Below are 24,582 nucleotides of genomic sequence, written 5' to 3'. Positions count from 1 at the left end.
GCCTGTTGTTTTCCTTCTCTTCCTAGGACCCATTGTCCTTTTCTCCCTGGGGGTTGCTTTTCTATATCCATCAATACCTATTATTCACAATTTACTTAACTGTATTCTTTTACCTTTTGGCAGCATCTCCTTCAGACAGGATTTGCATTCCTATTCTCATTTTAAATAAAAAGTACAAAATTAGAAAAGTTCAGGGTACTTTCACAAGATATTCCATCATCAGAAATAGGCTAAGTTAGATATAAAAATGCAGGTGATATCTTTTCCATTAGCTTTGAAAACTCTAACTTGTATAGTTTCATATCTATGACATCAAAGTATTTCATAGATATGTTTTTTTCATCATGCTGACTTCTCTTTAGCTTAAATACTTTGGGAACCCAGATTCATGTTTAGTTTTTTGTTACTTACTTTTTATCTGTGAATGAAGTATTAACACAGTAGTTGATAAATTGAAATCACGTACATCCTTTGAAATAAACATGCTTGATATATTATGAATATATTGTTTCTGAATCTACCTTTTATAGTGCATTTGACTCACTTTCCATGTGATTTGTTATAAGAGAAAACAAAAAACTATGAAAGACAGTAAGGTTTATTATAAAATACTATTATTTTATAATGAAAATAGTTGGATGTGGATTATGCTTGAAAAGACTAATGTTGCACATATACCTTGTAATAGGAGAGAAATAAGTAAGTATATGGGTACTCAAGTGTTTTGTATTTTTATATTTTTTAAAAATATTTATTTTTTAGTTGTAGGTGGACACACAATATCTGTATTTAATTTTTACGTGGTACTGAGAATCGAACCCAGTGCCTCACATGTGCTAGGCAAGCTCTCTACCACTGAGCCACAACCCCAGCCCTCAAGTGTTTTGTATTTAAGGGGAAAAAAGAATGAAAAAGAGTAGGGGTCATAGAAAATAAAGGGAAAGAAGGGAGAGATGGAACAAAAAGAAGAAAGGAAAGAAATTAGCTGTAGCTTTCATTACTATTTCTGCTTCAGTATTTAAAGAATAGATCTCTTTTCCCAACTTTCCCATATTAGTTATAGATCATAGCAGCAACTTATAGAACAAGGGCAAATTCAGAAAGACATTAAAGATATTTTGGGATTCATGTTCCATGAAATCATGAATGGAACCCAGATTCATATGGACTTTTTAGAGGCATAGTTTTCAATTATATTAGCTATTTTCCTTGTCCTGTTTCTAAGTCAGCCTCAGGATAAGAACAGGATCTATTTTTGAAATTTTTTTCCATGCCATTCTCTACAGTATTGCCTGGAGTCATAAAAATCCAACTTGCTACTATTTTTCCCTCTTAGCCCACTATACCAGCACAGCAGTTCAATTCAGTTCTGCTTGGGCAACCATGCTTAAAAGTTCTTGTTGAGAACCATGGCCTGAATTAATGCATGGCTCTTGGGGATGCTGCTGTGTGCATATACACTAAAAGAAAAATTCATATAATAATCTAATCCTTTAGATTTTTTTTTTAAATTTTTTATTGTTGGCTGTTCAAAACATTACATAGTTCTTGATATATCATATTTCACACTTTGATTCAAGTGGGTTATGAGCTCCCATTTTTACCCCATATACAGATTGCAGAATCACATCAGTTACACATCCATTGATTTACATATTGCCATACTAGTGTCTGTTGTATTCTGCTGCCTTTCCTATCCTCTACTATCCCCCCTCCCCTCCCCTCCCCTCCCCTCTTCTCTCTCTGCCCCCTCTACTGACATTCATTTGTCCCCCTTGTATTATTTTTCCCTTTCCCCTCACTTCCTCTTGTATGTACTTTTGTATAACTCTGAGGGTCTCCTTCCATTTCCATGCAATTTCCCTTCTCTCTCCCTTTCCCTCCCACCTCTCATCCCTGTTTAATGTTAATCTTCTTCTCATGCTCTTCGACCCTACTCTGTTCTTAGTTACTCTCCTTATATCAAAGAAGACATTTGGCATTTGTTTTTTAGGGATTGGCTAGCTTCACTTAGCATATGTCGATTAAGTCTAGGTTATTAATTGTGTTATTGAGTTCTATAGTTTCCTTATTCAACTTTTGTTTGGAAGATCTCTCCAGTGGCGAGAGAGGTGTGTTGAAGTCTCCCATGATTATTGTATGGTGGTCTATTAGACTCTTGAACTTGAGAAGAGTTTGTTTGATGAACATAGCTGCACCATTGTTTGGGGCATATATATTTATGATTGTTATGTCTTGTTGGTGTATGGTTCCCTTAAGCAGTATGTAGTGTCCCTCTTTATCCCTTTTGATTAACTTTGGCTTGAAATCTATTTTATTTGATATGAGTATGGACACTCCTGCTTGTTTCCGAAGTCCATATGAGTGATATGATTTTTCCCAACCTTTCACCTTCAGCCTGTGTATGTCTTTTCCTATCAAATGCGTCTCCTGTAGGCAGCATATTGTTGGGTCTTGTTTTGTGATCCATTCTACTAGCCTGTGTCTCTTGATTGGTGAGTTTAAGCCATTAACATTTAGGGTTATTATTGAGATATGGGTTGTTCTTCCAGCCATATTTGTTTATTTATGTTACTAAACATGGTTTGTTTTCCTCTTTGATTATTTTCCCCCCTTTAATGTCCTACCTCCCACTGTTGGTTTTCATTGTTATTTTCCATTTCCTCTTCCTGTAATGTTTTTCCAAGGATGTTTTGAAGAGATGGTTTTCTAGCTGCGAATTCTTTTAACTTTTGTTTATTGTGGAAGGTTTTAATTTCATCTTCCATCCTGAAGCTTAATTTCGCTGGAAACACAATTCTTGGTTGGAACCCATTTTCTTTCAGTGTTTGAAATATGTTATTCCAGGATCTTCTAGCTTTCAGAGTCTGTGTTGAAAGATCAGCTGTTATCCTGATTGGCTTACCCCTAAATGTGATCTGCTTCCTTTCTCTTGTAGCTTTTAAAATTCTCTCCTTATTCTGTATGTTGGGCATCTTCATTATAATGTGTCTAGGTGTGGGTCTCTTATGATTTTGCACATTCGGCGTCCTGTATGCTTCTAGGATTTGGGATTCTGTCTCATTCTTCAAGTCTGGGAAGTTTTCTCGTATTATTTCATTGAATAGATTGCTCATTCCTTTGGTTTGAAACTCTGTCCCTTCCTGTATCCCAATGACTCTTAAATTTGGTCTCTTGATGTTATCCCATATTTCTTGGATGTTCTGCTCATGGTTTCTTAACAGTCTTGCTGAGCTGTCTATGTTCTTTTCAAGTTGAAATACTTTATCTTCATTGTCTGATGTTCTGTCTTCTAAGTGTTCTACTCTGCTGGTAGTATTCTCAATTGAGTTTTTAAGTTGGTTTATTGCTTCCTGCATTTCTAGGATTTCTGTTTGTTTGTTTTTTATAACCTCTATCTCCCTGTATAGTTGATCTTTTGCTTCTTGGATTTGTTTATGTAATTCATTGTTGAAGTGATCTTTCATTGTCTGATTTTGCTGTCTGATGTCTTCCTTGAGACTCCAGATCATCTGAAGCATGTATATCCTGAATTCTTTATCTGACATTCCATCTGCTGCAGCTATTACCTCTTCTAACGTTGAGTTGACCTGCATTGCTTGTGGTCCTTTCTTTCCTTGTCTCTTCATACTGTTCGCGTTCCTTTCTACTTGGTGAAACTGTTGTGCTATTGAATTTTCCCCCTATATATTTATATTGGTCTTGTATAGTTGCAAAGTCTCCCTCGCAGGCGCAGGCGGCGGCTCTGCCCCTCCTCCAATTGGGGCAATGTGCCTACAAACTACCTTTTACTCAGCAAACTACCTTTTAACTGCAAGAGAAATGCAGGCCCAAAATAATGTTGATAAAAGAAGCCCAGGACTTTTGTGACCAAATCCTGAAACTCTGGGAGAAAAGGATAGTTCTTCCTAATCATAAAGTCTGTAAGAGTATATGGTTAAGAATCCAATTAGAACCAGGTAGCATGAACCAAGATGACCTAGAGTGGCCATGACAGTGGGGACTTGAAAGTCTGATGTCACCCTGGTATCAGTCAAAAGTCAAGAGGTGGATCTGGGCAGGACTCTCTGGAAAGTCCTCTGGGATCCCCAATAGAACTGGAGTGCAGGAGAGGTCCTCTCTGTGTGTCTGAGAGGACCCACTCTCTCCCTTGAGAATCTCCCTTTGCCTTTTCCTGTCCCTTCAATAAACTCATTCCTGTTATTCTGAATGACATGTTTGAAATCTTTGACTTGATTGCAAGAATTGGGGTTTGAAGAGAGGGTCTTTGCAGGGCATCAGTTTCTTGGAAGGCTACTGTTCTGTAACAAAAGGACAGGCCAAAATAATCTAGTGTTATTTGTTTAACCTCAGCTGCCACTATTTAGCAAGGGTCTCAATAGCAATACTGATTCTTTGGTAAACACACCTATACTTAGCAATTATTTGCATCTCTGAACACACAATGACATATCTGTTTATGGAACATTTGGATATATTGGAAACTTGACAGAATTCTGTAAATATTTGCTAATAGCAAATACTAAAAATGTTCCCCACATGCTTGTCCTTGTCTATCAGCTGGACTTCTGTCAACATAGGAATAAAAGAAAACTATAGTCATTCTCATTATTATAAGTCACTATTCTCACTGTTATAGATAGTAGCTTCTCTCAGCTCTCCCAAAAATAAACCTAGGGCCTCAAGCATGCAAGGCACACAATATGCTGAAGTACACCACATCCCTGATAGTAGCATCTTTAAAGTGCTCTTGGGCATGTAAGTATCACTTTTTCCATCCAAATATGTCATTGTCTTATCACTTGCAGTTACCTAACTTTTAGACATAACTAAGTTTGTTTCAAGATTCTAGCCCAAAACGTTCCTCAGCTAGAGCTATCTACTATTATGTGTTTTTTTTTTTAAAGAGAGAGAGAGAGAGAATTTTTTAATATCTATTTTTCAGTTTTTGGTGGACACAACATCTTTATTTTATTTTATGTGGTGCTGAGGGCCGAACCCAGCACCCGGCGCATGCCAGGCGAGCGTGTTACCATTTGAGCCACATCCCAGCCCAACTATTATGTTTTTTTAACAGAGTCATATATCCTTGAAGATGTAATAATTATACTCATAATCATAATCATTTTCTTTAAGCTGTGTCTGAAATCTCTTTAACTTCCTTTTAAAACATCCTTTTGAGCTGGGGAAATGGCTTAGTGGTAGAGCACTTGCCTTGCATGTGTGAGGCCCTGGGTTTATCCCCCACACCACAAAAGAAAAACAAACAAATAAAACACCCTACCCACAAAGAAATTTTGCAATAGCTCTTTTTTTATTTATTTTTTAGTTGTAGATGGACACATACCTTTATTTTATTTATTTATTTTTATGTGGTGCTGAGGATCAAACCCTGTGCCTCACATGTTTTAGGCGAGCGCTCTACCACTGAGCCGCAACCCCAGCCCTGCTATAGCTCTTTAAGATTAGCTACGATGTGAGTCAAAATGTCTATCTTTTTATCTTTTCTTTTACACATATATATATCTTCTCAAATTTTATAAGGTACGCTTTTTGAATATTGCCCATTTGGGTTTAAGAGATAATTTCAGATCAGCAATGATAGTTGTTTTAAAGTTCTGCCTTGTAGTTGGAAAGTTGAAGAAGTGTGAAGAAGAGAATAATCTAGAAGAAGCCCCATTTCATTATTTATTACCTCATTTACATTAACCAACTTACTCTCATTCATTTTTTCTTGTGCTTTTTTTCTATGTGTCTGTGTATGTGTCTGTGTGTCTGTGTCTGTATGATGGTGGTGATGGTAGTTATGGTAGTGTTTTTCCCATTAGGAATCACCCAATATTTTTATCTCTAGCTGTTTCTCTTCATTTCCCTTTCCCTTTTCAGCAAATGGTAGCCCATTTGAGCCACTGAGAAAGAAGATGAATCGTATTAATTATTGTTAAAGTAAATGTATATGCCTCAGTGTGCTTTAATGAAATAGCATGGAATAGCTTTAATGTTCCAATATACTGTGCCAAAATTCTAGGTCATATAGTTCACAGGAATCTGAAGATATACTCTGGATACAACTACTATAAATAAATTAAGAATATCTTTTTTTCCACATTTTTTATTTGTTTTAATTAGTTACACATGACAGTACAATGACCTTAACATATCATATACTTGAATCACATGGGATACAATATCTCATTTTTCTGAGTATACAGGTTGCAGAATCACATTGGTCATGCATTCACATATATACACACAGTAATAATAATGTCTGTTTCATTCTACTATCCTTCCTATCTCCCCAGCCCCTCCCCTCCCCTTCCATCACTTCTCTCTACCTAATCTAAGATAGCGCTATTCTTTTTTTTTTCCTCACATCTTTATACGTGTATTTTGTATAACAATGAGGGTCCCTTTCCACCATCCATGCAATTCCCTTTCTCCCTTTCTTTCCCTCCCACCTCTCTTCCCTATGTAGAGATAATCTTCTCATGCTTTTCCTCTCTTCTCCATTTTGAGTCACTCCCTTTATATCAGAGAAAACATTCTGCATTTGTGTTTTTGGGGATTGGCTAACTTCACTTAGCATAATCTGCTCTAATGCCATTCATTTCCCTGTAAATGCCATGATCTTATTATTTTTTAGTGCTGAGTAATATTCCATTGTGTATATATGCCACATTTTTTTATCCATTCATCCATTGAAGGGCATCTAGGTTGGCTCCACAGTCTAGCTATTGTGAATTGTGCTGCTATATTCATTGATGTGGCTGTGTCTCTGTAGTATGCTGTTTTTAGGTCCTTTGGGTATAGTCCGAGAAGAGGAATAGCTGGGTCAAATGGTGGTTCCATTCCTTTCCAAGGAATCTCCATACTGCTTTCCAAATTGGCTGCACCAATTTGCACTCCCACCAGCAGTGTAATTAAGAATATCTTTTCCAGGGATAAAAATTCTATATCAGTCGGGCGAAGTGGAACATGCCTATAATCCTAGCAGCTTGGGAGGCTGAGACAGGAGGATCAAAAGTTCAAAGCCAGCCTCAGCAAAAATGAGGTGCTAAGCAATTCAGTGAGACCTGGTCTCTAAATAAAATATAAAATAGGGCTGGAGATGTGGCTCAGTGGTCAAGTGCCCCTGAGGCAAATCCCCCTGTACCCAAAAAACCCACAAAATTTAAATCATACAGTGACCCTGTCTACAGACTGTTTATATATGATGAGTCCACAGTGAAGTCAGTGAACTTCACAGCTGTTCCATGACAATAGGCAGTGAACTGATCCCAAGTATCTTATCACAGATATATATGTGTTCATGGTTCAGACTAGATCTATCAACACTTGAGTAACATTGATTTGAGCAAATAATATATTTGAGCAGAGTAAGCCTACAGTAAAAGTTTGGAATTGTAGAATTTAAAAAAAAAAATCAAACATTGTCAAATTCAATAGCATTTTCTATTTTTCTTTCATTTTAATTATACTTTGTCTTGTTTTTCATATTTTCAGTAAATAAATAGGTATGCAAAGAAGAAATTTAAAAAAAAACATGCTTGAATTCCTCCCAAGTTAATTGTTGTTAACATTTAAACAGGAAGAAATAGGATGGTGAATTGGAGAAAGAGAAAAAAGTAAGGAATTCTATAGAGAATATAAGGTAAATAGAGAATAAAAAACATATATAGGAGAAAGAATTATCATTGAAGAATTGTGGAAAAGTTTTAATAGCTGACATGGAAGAGTTTTGAGTTGAAAATCTTTGCTGAATGAGTTTCTGCAATTTGACTTGATTGTATTACTCATTATATCACCTGAGCTATACAAGACACAGCAAAGCTATCTCAGACAACCCTAAGAGGGGTAGAAAAAGCAAAAGAGTTCATGGTGAAACTACCTAGGACAGCAATTCAAAATTTAACAGCACTCTCAATTCAATAGATACTTATATCTAAAAATATGGGTTGAAAATATTGGCATTGTATTTGTTTCTAGAATAAAGAGTATGATAGGCTTTTTAGATTATCTCAAATTCTGAATTTGAGAAATCTAAGCTAACGGATTTGTAGGTATAATGCCCATAAACCAGTGTAATCATAACAAATATGTGTAGATCCTTGAGGCATGGCTTAGGGCAGTACCAACTCTTTGGTAATCACAGCCATCCTTGGCAATTATTTACATTTCTAAAAACACAATGATATATCTGTTAATAGAACATATTTGAACACATAGCTTTATCCCCAGCCCTTTCATTTTTTATTTCCAGACAAAGTCATGCTAAAATTGCCCAGGCTGACCTGGAACTTGCCATTCAACCTTCCAAGTTGCTGGGATTGCATATATACACTACCATGTCTAGTTGCTTCAATTTATCTTTAAAATAGTCAACTGGTTTATAGTACCACTTTAATATTTTGTAAGTGCTAGTGGGGATAGAATATGCACATACACAAAAATGTGTATCTGTGTGTGTTGCATTTATAAATACACAAATCATATGTAGAGAAAGAGATATGGTATACACACACATTTCTGACCAGTTTCCTATTTGTTGTGCCGAGAGAGCAATAAAATAAACTAACCCAAAAGCAAAGAAAATATCCCAAAACTACCCTGGCTGACCCTGACCAAGCCATGTGTCATAAATCTGTGGGAGAAATACACAGGAAACCAAATCAAACAAAACAGGAATTTAAAGGAAACAAAAAGCACAAACAATGAATCAAAGCATCTCAATATATTTTGGGTTTGGTTGTTAATGATTGCTAAAAATAGAAATTATTTATGAATAAACTTTTACTAGTTTGGTGATTATTGAATGCCATGTGATTTATCTTCCCATAAATTTTGAAATGCCTCAACATTTCAAAGTACAGATCCAACTATTTGGAAAATACTAACAAGTGGGTCAACTGTAATATGCTACCACAAGAGTTTTTATGCAAAAATTTATTTATAGTAAAACTTGAATAAACAACAACAAAAAAGTGTGTGTGTGTGTGTGTGTGTGTGTGTGTAGTTTAAATTACAGTGCTGGGATCAAACCCAGGGCTTCATGCATGCTGGATTCTGCTGCTGAACTATATCCCTAATCCCTATATTCTTTCTCTCCCACCCCATCCCTAGTACTGGGGATTGAACCCAGGGATGCTTTACCACTGAGTTATACCCCCAGCCATTTTTTTTGAGACAGGGTCTCAATAAGTTTCCCAGGCTGTATTCAAATGTATAATCCTCATGCCTTAGCCTTCTAAGTAGCTAGAATTATTGGTGTATGTGTCCAATTCCTATATTCTCTTTAATCATAGATACCTTTGTTAATTTTTAGGAAATATCAGATTTTCCCAAAAGACCTTTTTTTTATACTGCTTTGATAAAACCATAAGTCTAAATACTATCTGTGTCTCCTTTTGTTACCAATCTTTGGCCTTTCTGACCAATCACAACAGTTTCTTTGTATTTGGAAGAGATTGCAAACAGTTCTAGATCAATAGAGATTGAGGAAAGTAGTTCTAGGATCTAGAAATTGGTAGTTGGTGTAATAATCTTAATAGTTATTACTATTACCCCTATTGTTATCATCACAGTAACATATTTGTGTCAGGTGTAGTTATAAACATTCTACCTGCATTAGTTTAGTTCTCAACAATAATCATAGAAGTTAGGAACTCAACCAACATTTGAGCCTTTTGCACAGTACTAAGCTGTTCCCTCAGCCTTGGAAGTTCTAATCCCTTGATATTCATCTGACTGTCTCAGGTCTAAAATAATACTTATTCAGAGAACTCTTGTCTAATAGCTGTATCCTGTCCCTAGTCACTTTTTATCCCATTACTGAGTTTTGTTTTGTTTTTTATAACACTTCTTGCTATCAGAAACTAGCCTATTTATATACTTGCTAAATTGCTAACTAGCTGTCTTCTTTCAGAATGTAAATTCCAAGGTCTTATTTATGCTTACCCTGCTTCTAGATCAGACCCTAGCATTGGGTGGGTATTCGAGAAGTATTTGTTCAATAAATGAATAGTATTGTTCTTCTGAAATTTTGTTGATGTGAAAACTAATGCTTATAAAATTAAATAATTTAAGACTTTAGCTTTAAGAGATCAAATTAGTTCATGCCTCTGGATATACAGCTATACAGCTTATATTGAAAAACAATTTACAAACATCTAAAATAATCTGACTTATCTTGATAATGCTGGGAATAAGTTATATGAATGTGAATTTACACTAGTATGAGGGAGTATGGATGGAGCAAATGCAAATTTTTAATGAAATTAAAGTGGATGAAACAACTCTAACTACATATAAGTTCAAATTTAACAATGCTTTAAGAAGCCAAACATGGTTGTGTATACCTGAATCCCAGTGACTCAGGAAATTGAGGCAGGAGGATTATAAATTCAAGGACAACCTGGACAATTTAAGGAGGCCCTATCTCAAAATAAAAAGTGATGGATATGCTACTCAGTGACAGAGTACCCTGGATTCCATTTCTAGTACCCCAAAATACCCAAAATCAATGTTCTAAGAAAGAATTTTCCTTCTTCAGACTTTTTCTTGTACATCATTATTTACCTTTCTCCTTTTGGATTAAAGATGTCTAAAATGTCTTATCCAAAAAAAAATGTAGTGCTTGAATTCCATAGTAACACAAGGACCATATAGTTATCTTTTATATTACAGTTCTTTGATTTTAATAGGACTTTCCCTTAGGACTTACTCTTGGTTGAATCTTGACAAGATAAGATTAATAACCAAACTGAGTTTTCATCAGACTTTATGAAAAAGAAAACTGCAAAAATGTGTTTTGGGGCTGTGTAGTAGCTTAGTGATAGAGAACCTGCTTAGCATGTGCAAGACTCTGAGTTCAATCCCCATCACCACATACACACACACACACACACACACACACAAAATGTTATGTATTTAGCATTTGAAATTATATTTTAAGTTGAACTTTTAAAATAATAATGTATTTTCATAAATTCATTCCATTTTTAATATGATAAACTACATTTATAATATTGCAGTAAAAACAAAGACTGCAGTCCATTTAAAGTGACTGTAAGAGGTATTACATACAATCTTTGAAATCAAGGTATATAATTGGAACAAACTCTAAAACTAGAATCAATTAACAGACGTAAATTCTGTCAGGTACTCCCAAGCCATAGAGTTGTCAGATAAAATTATGCAAGAGTTTGAAACAGACAAAAAGATCACTGGCTCTTGGGGCTGAGGTTGTAGCTCAGAGGTAGAGCACTCCCCTAGCACTCCAAGGCGCTGGGTTCGATCCTCAGCACCACAAAAAATAAAAGCAAATAAAAATAAAGGTACTGTGTCCAACTACAACTAAAAAAAATAATTTTTAATAAAAAAAAATATTACTGGCTGTACTGTTTGGGACTCTCTGAATCACCTCTCTTCCTTTTATTTTCAGAGCTATTGCACTACCATAAGTTGTGGTATACAGATAATGTTCATATTTTATAGAAATGCAAATTATATCCAATTGGCAATGTAATTGACTTTTTCCCTGTTATTAATCAGTTGATCAATCTGCAAATTCATTTTAATATTTCTAATGGTTCATATGTGTGCATGTTTTAAATCTTCTTTTGGATTAAATGGGCCATATTAATGATTATCTCATTTATATATCTTCTATGTGCCTTTTTAGTGGAAGTTAAGCATTTAGAGAAATAAGAGTCACTACTTTTTCAACCAATAATGACTTTGCAGCCTTTGATTTAGAAAGGGAAGCAATGGTAAACTATAAATAAAAACATACTAAAAAGGAAAATAATGGTATATTATAAAGGAAAACTACTATACTCTGTAGAAGCATTAGTTTTTCTTCTTTTATGAATGAATAAGTGATATGATGAGACACTCAATAATGAAAACCAAGAAGACTGAAACTAGAAACTCAGTATTTTTTTTTTAATTTTTAGATGGACACAATATCTTTATTTTGTTTATTTTTATGTGGTGCTGATGATCGAACCCAGTGCCTCACATATGCAAGGCACATGCTCTGCTACAGAGCCACAACTCCAGCCCTGAAACTCAGTATTTTAAAACTCACGTTTAATGAAAACCAGTGCAACTTTCTTCTAGAAGTTCCAGAAAATGCATAATAATCATGATGTTCAATATTTCCAATTTTTATATTATTGGTCATATTTATCCTTTAGCATCTATCTCTTAATTAGTATTTTTAACACTTTTGATACAGGTCAGGCCTTACATAAAGTAATCTTACTTGATCTTACTTATGAGAGTTGCCAAAAATCACAAAAAAAAAAGTCAACATTTTTATTACAGATTCAGAATGTCATCCAGAGAAAAGTATAATACTAGTAATAATGTAATTACTAACACTCATAATACTTTCACTCTGAGATACTTTTCTAAAGAAACATTTATATATACTGTTTTTTTATAATTTTTCTGAGTATAAATAGATTTTATTGTTATATTCAGTTTATACATAAGGAAATAAAGGCCTAGAAAGATTATGACTCAGACAGTATTTCACAGCTAATATTGATGGAACCAAGATTCAAACCTAGGCAGCTCAGAGTGCTGCTCCACAAAATATCTTTGATTATACCAGTTTTCCTTCACTTTATACACATTCCTATTCAGTGCTTCTCTGTACTAAGAGAAATACTCGGGAGCAAAGAGGCAATGGAAATTCAGGAGGTCTCATTAGAAATGCAATGATTTTGCCAGTAAATGGATAGAAGTGGAGACTATCAAGGTAAACAAAATAAGCCAATCCTAAAAAACCAAAGGCCAAATGTTTTCTCTGATATGAGGATGTTAATTCACGATAAGGAAGCCGGGGTGTTAGGGAAGAATAGTGTTTCTTTGCATTAGGCAGAAGGGAGTGACAGGAGAAGAGAGGGTATCGGGGTAGGAAAGGTAGTAGAATAAATCAAACATTATTATCCTATGTGCATATATAACTACATGATTGATGTGATTCTACAACATGTACAACCAGAAGTTAAACTCAATTTATATATGATGTATGAAAGTGCATTCTACTGTCAGGTAGAATAACTAATTAGAACAAATAAAAAATATATAATAAAAAACAAGAAATGTAATGATTGTCTTTAGTAAATTGGAAAGATAGGGTCAACTACTGGTATAAAGACCATACCACTGGTTATCAGTGAAGAGTCCTGCTTCCCCACATATTGAAGTTTGAACATTAGAGAAGCACACTGAGGCAAGCATATTTTTAAATAAAGCAGGGTTTATTTAAAAAGGGGTAACATAGACTTTTCCCGGGAGGGAGAAAGGGGCCATAGCTTGTATCCTGGTATACCAAGAGTTGAGGTGTTCTGCCCTTTTTATTTGTCATAGGCTTCCTTTGTTTTCCCCCTTCTCTTTCTCCTTCCTGCTTACATAACAAGGCCCAGGAATGCTTGATGGGATGGCCCAAAGGTGGGAAACTGGTGGGCTGAAGGGGGAAGGGTAGGATGGAGTAGGGACAGATTCTCCTGGGACAGATTACCTTGGCAACAGGTTGGAGCAGGGGCAGGTTCTTGATAAGGGTGGAGGAAGGGCTCTGAAGCAATTAACATTTCAATCCCTCAGGAGACAGTCTCCAACTTCCCAGACTCACTCAAAATTGGCCTCCTTGATCTGACTTGACTGGATCTACCTATCTATACTGACTGCCTGTCTAATTCTGGCTTCAAAGACAATTAAGTTTGAAAGTCAAAAGGGCTAAATTCTATTACTACCTTACTGTGTTACCTAAAACCAGTAATAATCCCTGACTGCTAACCTCTAGAATGAGGACAAACTACTTTATAAAATAATCAATTATTCATCAAAGGTTGGGAAATATTGTCATGAATAATCTGAAATTCCTGCTAGTCAAAAACATTTCATATAGCTCTAAAATAATTATTTAACCAGGTAGCATATTCATTTTTATACTTATGATCAACATTAAAGTTCTCAGAACAAATACCAAATCAAAAATATTGGTACCAAAGGGAGACCAGGCTGGGATTTGCAGGGTTTTGTTTGGTCCTAGGGATTGAACCCAGGGACACTTTACCACTGAACCATGTTCCCAGCCCTTTTTATTTTATATTTTGAGACAGGGTCTCACTAAGTTGTTTAGGGCCTTTCTGAGTTGCTGAGGGTGGGCCTTGAACTGCCTCAGCCTCCCCAGTTCCTGGGATTACAGGTGTGCGCCACCAGGCCTAGCAGTACTTGCAGTTTCTACAGGTCACTGAGAGTGACTCTGTTTAGAAAATTTAGGCAATACATTAAGACTATTCACCATTAATCACTACTAATTATCAAATTAAGTTATCAAATTAACATTTTCTCGAATCATGGAAATAACCAATTCTATTCTTAGGTATGCCATACATATATTTTAGTACTACAATATTCCCTTTAAGTACAAATAAGTAATCAATTTACTGATAGTGGAACATAAATAAGCTTTGGTTTTCAGTTGTAATTATCATTCACTTCATTAGATGTGTTGCCTCCACAGTTTTAGCATTTTTAGAAGAAGTTAATATGAAAAAGAAGAATTTTTCACATTAACCCAGGATTTAGGAAAACAGTGAAATTTAAAGTAATAAAAGTTTATATAACAGTAGGAAAACATTCAAGAATTGTCCTCTGAATAAGATTTAAAAATTGTTTTACTTATAAATATTGTCTATGTGCCTGCATAGGCTTATGTTATTATATAGATAGTACATAGATGACTAAAATTTCAAAGATTAATTATGGATGTGTGTGTGTGCACATGTGCACACACAGGCACGTGTGTGTGTGTGTGTGTGTGTGTTTACCTTTGGTTAAGGGTTTTAAATGTGATGACTATTAAATGATTATACCATTTAATTAATCATCTAAGCCAATGGGAAAAGAGCAAGTAAAGCAGAATTTTTTAACCCTAAAGTTCTTATAACTTTTTTAAATAACCATGTTTCTTTATGTGTTTCCTAAATTCTTGAGATCTTTCTATAAGGTATCAGATATCTCTTAGCTATAATTCATTCACTTTTCATGTTATATATCTTAATACTATCAGTCTCAAATAAGCAAAAATCCTTTGTGGGCAGTAAAACAGCTTTACATACTATAGAAATGGCTCCAGTCATACTTATATTAACAGAAATTATTCCCATCTGCTCAAATTGAAAAGAATAATTAACATAAAATAAACATTCAGATTTAGTAACTGTTTGCTATGTACAAAGAACTATTTGACATAGTGGGAAATATAAAATGAATTAAAGGTATAAACCTACAGTCTATGTGGGGCTCATATCAATAAATTTTATATAAGTAACTATGATAAATTAGTAGAGGTTTAAATAAGATGCTTTAAGAATTTCAGGAGCTGGGCACTGTGGCTCTCACCTGTAATCCCAGCTACTCGGAAGACTGAGACAGAAGGATTGCAAATTTCAGGCCAGTCTGGACAACTTATCGAGACCCTGTTGCAAAATAAATAGGGCTGGGGATGTAGCTCAGTGAAAGAAGCTCCCTGAATTCAATCCCTAGTACTGCAAGATAAAAGTTAAGAGAATTTAGGGAAATTTAAACCAAATTGTTGTGATGGTGGCCCAACCACATGAATTCATTAAATGTCATCAATTTAACTCATTTAAAATGACTGAGTTTTATGGTAATTATAGCTCAACAATGTTCAAAAGAGTTTAGAAAAAGAAGATATTTCTGATTCAGGATTTTTAAAATATTTTTTGCAACTGATATAATCTAAGCTGAGATCTAAAAGGACAAGTAGAATTTGGATCAGGAAATAAGTTTAAAAGCTCAAGAATGCAAGGCATTTTCTAGATGAACTGGTTCAGACTTTGTCCTATAATAGATTATGTGACTTGCATTCCTACCTGTGGTCATGACTATGACATTTCAGAAAAGTACTGGCCAATCCCTATTGGGTTTTTCCCCCTTTTGTGGGGTCAAAAATAAGAGCTTGTCTCAATTTTGAGCCAATGAGGAAATTGTAATGAGGAGGATGTATAGTTATCTTACAAATATGAGTGGATCCCCTGATCATAACTACTGACTTTCATTTCCATCTTTATTACTTCAAGTCAGTGGTGCATACATTATCTTCTTTGAGCTCCACAATAATTTTTTTTATTTCCCATGAGGAAACCAAGATTATGGAAGAAACTCATAGCCTAAAATACTGAAGCCATTCTGTAGGGAAGGTCAAACTATGTTGACCTGCTAAGAATAAAATGAGGGAGAGAAAATGGTAAAATAAATACAGCATCTTTGAATAGTTACAGAACTTCTAATTAAATTTTGAGATGCCCATATGAATTAAAGTTCATCTTATACAAAGAATATAAACTAGATGAAGTTAACAACTGTCATCAATAATAGGAAAGCAATGTTGAAATGTTTTCTGGTGAATTGATATAACCCTGTTAGTGACAAGAAGAGCCCATGTTAAGTAAGTTAGAGTAAAGTATGTAAGGAATTTCATTTCCAAATAGATAAACTTTTTTGGTTGTTTTTTTAGTTTTAACAATGTAAAAAAAGAATTTAAAATATTAGAACTTCTCAGTTTGCATAGGTAATCAAACACATAGAATTTTAATTTCTAATTTAAAATGTGATTATTGGTCAGTAAAATCATGCTAAAAATAGATTTTTCTTAATGTACATCAAAGAGGATGACTTTTGTTCTTGACTTGGACCCCATCTGACCAATTGCTCAAAATTTTTTCATATGGACTATACTGTGTAGCATTTACAAGAAAAAGAATATGAATTAGCCTGGTGAGCAGCAAATAGAGGTAGTTTTTGTGAAACCTGAGTTGTGTTAACCAGCAATCAAATGTGATCTTCATTTTAATATTTATATATTATCTTGTTATGAACCTATCTTTAACATGGGTTTTATTTTATTTGTTTCTCTCCTCTTCTGTGAAATGCAGAAGGAAAAGGATGTTTGTTATTCATACATTTGTATCCCCACTAACTGCTGTTACACATCTGGCTTCCACTGGAGAGCCCCTGACATCGCAGGGAACGGTGATCAAAATTCCACACACTAGCTTCATGCTGGGGGCTCGTAGCTACTGCAGCATTGAAAGGGGATCTTTTTCCTGGCTTCTTTAAAATAAGCATGGTGATGGGATGGTTTAAGGGAAGAACACCTCTCAAATCACATGACCACTGCTGTGCTTCCGTGTGTCCTGCTTTCTTCATAACAGCTTGGCACTACATTCTTTCCCTGTATCTTGGTGGGCTTGTTTGTGTATGAGTGGGGTAGAGGGTAAAAGGTAAATGGATGAGTATACTTTTTGCATGCTTCTTTCACTGTTGTTAGAGTGATGTGCCTACCCTTATATGTCACAAACTATGATCACATGAAATCTGTGTCCTGAGAGATTGAGCCATCTCTCCCTTTTTGGTATGAGATTTATGTTTTAGTGTGTTTTTATGTCTATATTCTCAGTTGTCCTTCATGTCGCATTAAACATAAGTTGAAAGTTCTCCCATAAGAGTTAGCTTTTCATGTTGGGCTGAAAAAAATCTTGATTTCCGTGTAGCAGTTCATGTTATTATAACCTATGGCTTTCAATTGTACCTCCCATAATGAAGAGCTGACTTTAAACACTGTGCTATTCTTATTATGACCTAAGCATAAGGTAAGTGATTTCTCTAACTGTATCTAAAGATTGTGGTTGTTTGTTAAAATGTTCTCAGCTTTTTTTTAAGGCATTTTCATTTTTCTTCCTTACCATTTATTATGTGCTTTCCCCCCTTTTGTTTTCTGTTTCATATCTTAATATTTCCTAATGGACAATGTGATCTTCAGCAAAAATTATATGTAAACATATGTTGAAATGAATTATTTGATGCCCCAAAGCACTCTTGATTAGAAAATAAATACTGGTGTTTTCAGTAAGTCTCTTATGTTTTTCATTTCCTCCATTGACTTTAATATAATGTACTATATCTACATGTTATTTTATTTTTGATTCCAATTGAAAGGGGAATTTTTTTGTCAGCACCATAAAATCAGTCAGATGTTAACTGTAGTAAAAGAACATGACCCAAAAGAATACAGTATTGAGTAATCTTATAACATACCCTTCATTCAGTCCTTCATTTTAATCCCTGACAAATTTGATATTAGGCCAAAATCTCAGGGTTTTGGTTTGGTTTTTGTTTGCTTTTCAGACTTTCCTTTTTCCCCCCACTGATTAAAGCCAGTGTAACATAAAGAAGAAAAAAAAAAAACAACGAACCATAAAACTTAAGACAGACCTATGTGTTTCCTTCCTTATAGTTCCTAGATGTGAGAACAAGAGTAATAGTTGCTTCTTTATTCTTTCAAGTAAATCCCATTACATTATGAGCATATAAAAAGATTTTATGAAATTAAGTAATTTTTATAAATATGATCAGGTTCATAGTATATCATTTGGTGAATGCGTAAATGATAAAGTTTTTTAAAGAAGAATTTTCCTCGTGCTTTTCTAAATATATATGTGCTAAAATCACTAAAGTAAAGAAAATTTCATAATCATTAATTTCAAAAGTGATTTCCCTCAAGCCTATAATCCCAGCTACTCGGGAGGCTGAGGCAGGAGAATTGCAATTTTGAGACCAAACTGGGCAACTTAATGAGACCCTGTCTCAAAATAAACAATGAAAATGGCTGTGGATGTAGCTCAGTGGTAAAGTACCCCTGTTCAATCCTCAGTATATACATACATACATACATACATACATACATACACGCACATATTTTAAATGATTTCCCTCAAATCTGGCTATATAGCCAATGTAACATAAATGAGAAAACATTGGTTCTACTACTCTTGGCATATTACAAACCCTGATAAATGCTCATATTCAGAGAATTGAATTGTTTTCATCATCCAAATGTCTCCTCTAAAGCTATATGGAAAAAATAATTCTAAACTGGATTGTCACAAAGCAATACAGGTTTATTAAATTCATGTTATAAATGATTTCTTTGTTATTTAATTTTTAAGCCACCTAGGGGAGAAGAGGGTATTATGTTGTTGTTTTGGTAAAAAAAAACAGCTGGTTCTTCACCACCATTTCCATTATATACATTATCTAATGTATATAATTGACATTATGTAAATCTGTTGGAACATTTTATGAGACGTTTTAACTACTCATCTGAACTGCTCTGTTCATTGTAAATCTCTTGTTTCTATCCATACACTAGCTCCACTCTAGATTGGAAGGGCTTAAAGATGAACTCTGGAGGAATAGAGGCTTCGACTTAAGAGTAACTATTACTGATCAAAGGAGCTACTTTCCATTCGCAAACATTGCTTTGCGCTATGGATTTGGGCTCCTTCTGTTTCACATCTTGTTGAAGACTTTCTTGACTTCCATTTGACTTCTTTAAACTGTTTTTTGTCTTTCAACATTTTCCTCTTTCTTTTCTTTCTCTCTCCCAGATTTTTCTCTCACACTTTTAGCTTTCTCTTGTGTTCTTTGAATCACTTTTTAAAAAGTAGTTTCTCTCTTTATTAAACTTGTCTATTAATTTGTTTGTTAGTATGTGTTTCTTTTCTCCTTTAAAGCTGTAGTGGTATAGTTAACACTTATTTTCATTCCATAGTATGGTAACTTGCTTATTTCTTTTTCAGCAAGTTCATTAGTCATTCTTACCCTCTTGGTATGAATTTTTAGTAAGAAATTAGCAGAACATTTTCCATTTACATATTGTCCCCTTTTATTAACACATACCTTCTTTTCTATTATCTAGATTTACTCTCTCCACCTCTCTTTCTTCCTTTTCTTTTCTTTTTGTCATTTTCTCTGTATTTCTTTTTCCCTTAAGATTCATTAATTTCTTTCCCATTTGGTCCAGAATTGTTCTTCAATTAGACTTCCAAGTAGAAGAATATAAGAGTTTTATCTTTCTGATCAGCTTCTTCATTGTAGTTTATTGAAAACTAGTAAAAACAATCTGGGCCAAAAGAGAATAACTTTAACATTTGAAATTATTTTCTCTTTCTTTCTTTCTTTTTTTTGTGTGTATGTGTGTGTGATTTTTTTCCCTACCCCCTCATCCCCCGTCTGTATTTTGTGACATTTTTTATTGTTATTTCTTTAAACATTAACAGTTTTTTTCAGGGGAGGACAACCATAACCCACCCTAAGTTACAACATTCCTTTCATAAGTTGTTTCATATAATAGTAGATTGCTTTAAGCTATATAAATTAATTTGTTGTATACATATCCACTTGGGGCAAGCTCCTGTGGAGTGGGAAAAAGAGGTATAGAGCTTTAATACAGTTATATCTAACATTAACAACAATGTTAATGCCATCCAACATGGTCCTTGAATGTTTTGAAACCTTTAAAAGAATGTTCCACTTTGACCTGAATATTGAGTCAGAACATAAGGGTTTTTTATTAAATTAGAAACATAATTCAGAGCTGACAAATAAATGAATTAATTAATTTTCAATAGAAGCATCTTTTATAACCAACATATAATTATAATAAATTATTATAATCAACAAATCACAACAGTTATTAAATCAATGGTAAATGTTGTACATGAGGATTTTTCTATTTCCCCTCATTAACATATATATAATAAAAATAACTACAATAGAATGTTTTACTTTATTTCTTGAATTATATCATTACTCTGGTCAAGAGATATGCTAAATGCTTTAAAATTAAAGGTTTGTATTCACAACTATGAAGTAACTTTAATTTTTTCATATAAATTCATTCCTCAGTATTCTTGGGGAAAGAGTTTCAAAACCCTCATGGATAGCAAATTCTACTACTCAAGTCTTTTACATACTGTGGCATAGTATTCACATATAACCTATGCAATCTTCCCATATACTTTAAATCATCTTTATATTACTTATGATACCTAATACAGTATATATACTACATAAATATAATTGCTATACTATATTGATTAGGGAATAATGACAAGAAAAAAGTCTGTATATGTTCAGTACAGATAGTTTATATATATATATTTCTGGTTTATAGTTTATTGAATTCATGAATGTGAAACCAATGATTATGGAGGTCCAACAATATTGATTTCAAATACACATTAACAAAATATTACCTTTGGTTTTATCTCTGTCCAGTTTGTAATACTGTGCCTGCAGTTTTTTCTGGAAGTCAGTCTTTACATAAAGTAAGGATGAATTAAGATATATATGGAACAAATGTAACATTTTTATTAATATGCTATAAAATCTGAGATATATAAAACCTTTGCTCCTAGACCTCAGGAGCTTGCCCGTTGAATTTGCATATTTGGCCATTTATATTATAAGCTCTGAATTACTGAGTTTATGCTTTCTCTGCAGGTCCAGTCCAGGTGCAGCAGCAAAGAGAACATTCTCAGAGCCAGTGAGTATTTCATCATTTGTGGCAGGCTACTGAACTAGAAATTATGGTTCAACAGAAAATAATGCTAAAAATAACATTTTGATTAAAGAATGAAGAAGAGCAATAAGAGAAGTTTGTATCAATATGAATATTCAATTTTTTACCTTCTAAAATATTAATATCATTATTAAATGAATATTTCTTTAATCCAATTGATTTTCAGCAGAACATTGATGCATTTCTAATAGGTAGAAATGAACTCCGCTCTGACCTTAAGATGATACCCCCTTTAATTGCTTCACTGACACAAAGTTATTTGAAAACAGACTGCCTAAAAATAATATAGTGAAGTAAATCCATAAAAGGAGGCTAACTTAAAAACAAAAAGAATATATGTGACTTTTAAGAGGGTACATGATAATCATTTTGTGAATATGAATTCCTGAGAGATTTTACCTTCAACAGGCAAAATGTTTTTGTGGGGATTTTTTGTTTGTCTGTTTTGCAGTACTGGGGATTGAACCCAGGGCCTCGCACATTCTAGGTAAGTGCTACTTGCCTATCACTGAGCTATATCCTCAACCCTTTTTTTGTTGTTGTTTTTTAGAGATTTTTGTTTTTTATTTTTGGGTTTTTTTCATTTTGTTTTGTTTTTTGGGTGTTTGGGTTTTTTGTTTGTTTGTTTGTTTGTTTTTTGTTTTGGGGGGTTTTTTTGAGACAGGGTCTGGCTAAGTTGCTCAGACTGCCCTCAAACTTGGAATCCTCCTGCCTCAGCTTTTCTAGTAGCTGAGATTACAGGTGTACACCACTGTGCCTGGCAGGTACAATGTTTTAAAATGTAGTATCCTGAAACAATAGTAAAGCATCCTTATTTTGCTTTTTGGTTTGATCATTAATTGGATTAAATTAACAGTCATTTAATTTTGTATATTATTCATTTTCCTATTTTATAAAAATAAACTACAAATAGCTTTTCCTTTACTATGTCCTGTAATTATGTCATATTGAAAGTTTTCCCATAAATGTTTTGGGCTCCCAGGATAAAACTCTGGATAAATGATAATTATTTTATAATTGTTTTCTGTTACTTAATAGCTTTCTGACATCATCCCATATTTTTCCTGATCTTTATCAAGAGAAGTACAAGTGGTCCACACTGAAATGGGTCTACAGGATACCTACACTATTGGGAGCTTTAGCAAATGGAATGGCTTATATTTCTTATAGAGTGTCAGTATTATTTCACAATCAGATAGTAATTGGAGAATTTCAAATGGGTAAAAATCTGTTTTATTCTCATTTCTGTATTGTAGATCTGTTAACTTAGCTCCAAACACTGGGACAATTACCCACATTGTAATTGTTTTCTAAAGACCTTTATATTGTTTACTTATTAAATTTTAAAAAATAATAAATTTAAATATTAACTTTTTATTTTAAAAATAAATGCAGGGCTTTGGGTGTATCTTAGTGATGGAATGTTTTCCTAGCATGTGAGAGGCCCTGGGTTAAAATTGCCCAGCACCCACAAAAGTAAATGAATAATTAAATAAATAAAACAAGATTGTTTAATATTATCCTTTCAGAAGTTTTCACTTGTATCAATGTGAATATTCAGTTTTTTACCTTCTAGAAATAAGTGACAGATAAGTGAATTTGAGGGATGCTCTTTAATGATGTATTAAATCCCACAATCCCTAATACCTTAGTTTGAGAAATCTAAGGGTCAGAAGAATAATGATTGAAAGTTCACTAAAATTAAACAATACAGATAATTAACTTTAAAGCAACATTTTCTGATGATCGGTATAAAATTTCCATTTATTGTTTATCCTGAAATGGTGATGAGCCATTGGTGGTGCTTATGGTAACTAAAAATAAAAATTGTTTCTTACTGATGAAAGATTCTTTGGAACTTTCTTTCACTTCTACCATGGCTCTTTGGGTTGTTAGAAATGTCTTTCATTTCAATAATTCTGTTACTGGCTTGTTGGCTAACAATCACTTTGGATGGATGGACATCATGATGGTTCAATTTTTTCCTATCCTGTTTTCTTAGGATGAAATAGTCATGTGGATGGCACAGATTGCCACTTAGTTCCATTTAGGGAGCCTCTTCAACATCATAATGCATAGTTTTATGAGTTCTGTGGTTTATGGTCTTTTCTTCCAATTCCATGTTGACTCATATCCATACCTGTGGCCACACCCAAACCTTTCAGCACCATAAGCTGTTCTTCCTGAAAACTTCTTAATATAATACCCCCATTGCTTATTTAGGCTATTTTTATTTCCCCATTTTTCTTCCTTTGCCATGAGCTACCATATTGCAGTTCGATAGAACCTATCAGTAATTCTTCACTTTCTCAGTGTGAATTTCTGCTTCTGTTCCTTTGAGAACTTTCCCCCTACATAAACTGTCTATTCCCTTGTTTTCTTGGAAAACTCTTACTTATTCATTTAGAGTCAGATCAGGTATGATTCTTTGATGATATCTCTGAGTTTCCTATGTTCAAGGGGATGAATTCTTCTTATTCCTTCACTTTCTTTTTTCACTTATTTACTGAATTAACTATCCTCAAGAAAGACATTTCCAAATTGTAATCAACATAAAGAAAAGTATAATCAGCTTTTCAACATATATCAAAATGTGTTAGCACAATATATCAGTTGATCCTAGAAAAAGGAAAAAAAGTTAGAACTTAATAGAATTTATCTATATCATTTAATAAAGATATAACTTTGGGTGCTGGGGTTGTGGCTCAGTGGTAGAGCACTCGCCTAGCACATGTGAGGCCCTGGGTTCAATCCCCAGTACCACATAAAAATAAATAAATCAAGATATTGTGTCCAACTACAACTAAAAAATAAATATTAAAAAGTGAAAGAGATAACTTTGGTAACTTTGTCAAAGGAAGAGGTCACTTTGACTCCTTAAAAATGGTTTCAGTAATGAAAAAACTGAGTTTATTCTTATTGTAGTAAGGGAGTCTTAGTCTTGAAGTCAGACTCTCAGGAAGGAAAGGATAAGATCAGGATATTTACAAGATTTTGAAGTTCCGATTAAAACAGTATGGAGTCTTGATTAGCATTGGATAAGGATCATAATATAATCATTCAGGATTGATGGTAAGAGCAAGGCAAGCAGTTTGTAGTCTTGGTATATAAACTGTCTT

The 24,582-nt window shown here is 33.9% G+C and overlaps 1 protein-coding gene across 5 annotated transcripts in view; it reads left to right on the top strand.

Moving 5' to 3' along the window:
• Gphn (gephyrin) overlaps positions 1 to 24,582 on the top strand; it is a 623,546-nt gene that overhangs the window by 427,437 nt on the left and 171,527 nt on the right. For 3 of the 5 annotated variants that reach the window (XM_027929749.3, XM_071607955.1, XM_071607953.1), the window contains one exon: positions 21,385 to 21,427. In XM_027929749.3, the coding sequence (XP_027785550.1) occupies positions 21,385 to 21,427 (43 nt within the window). Of the gene's footprint in view, positions 1 to 21,384; positions 21,428 to 21,914; positions 21,951 to 24,582 lie in introns of all 5 variants that reach the window. The other 2 variants (XM_071607954.1, XM_071607952.1) reach the window with 1 other exon arrangement.

This window comes from Marmota flaviventris, chromosome 2 (genome assembly GCF_047511675.1).
Source record: "Marmota flaviventris isolate mMarFla1 chromosome 2, mMarFla1.hap1, whole genome shotgun sequence".
Classification (NCBI taxonomy): Eukaryota; Metazoa; Chordata; class Mammalia; order Rodentia; family Sciuridae; genus Marmota; species Marmota flaviventris.
This window is presented reverse-complemented; position numbering and strand designations above follow the sequence as displayed.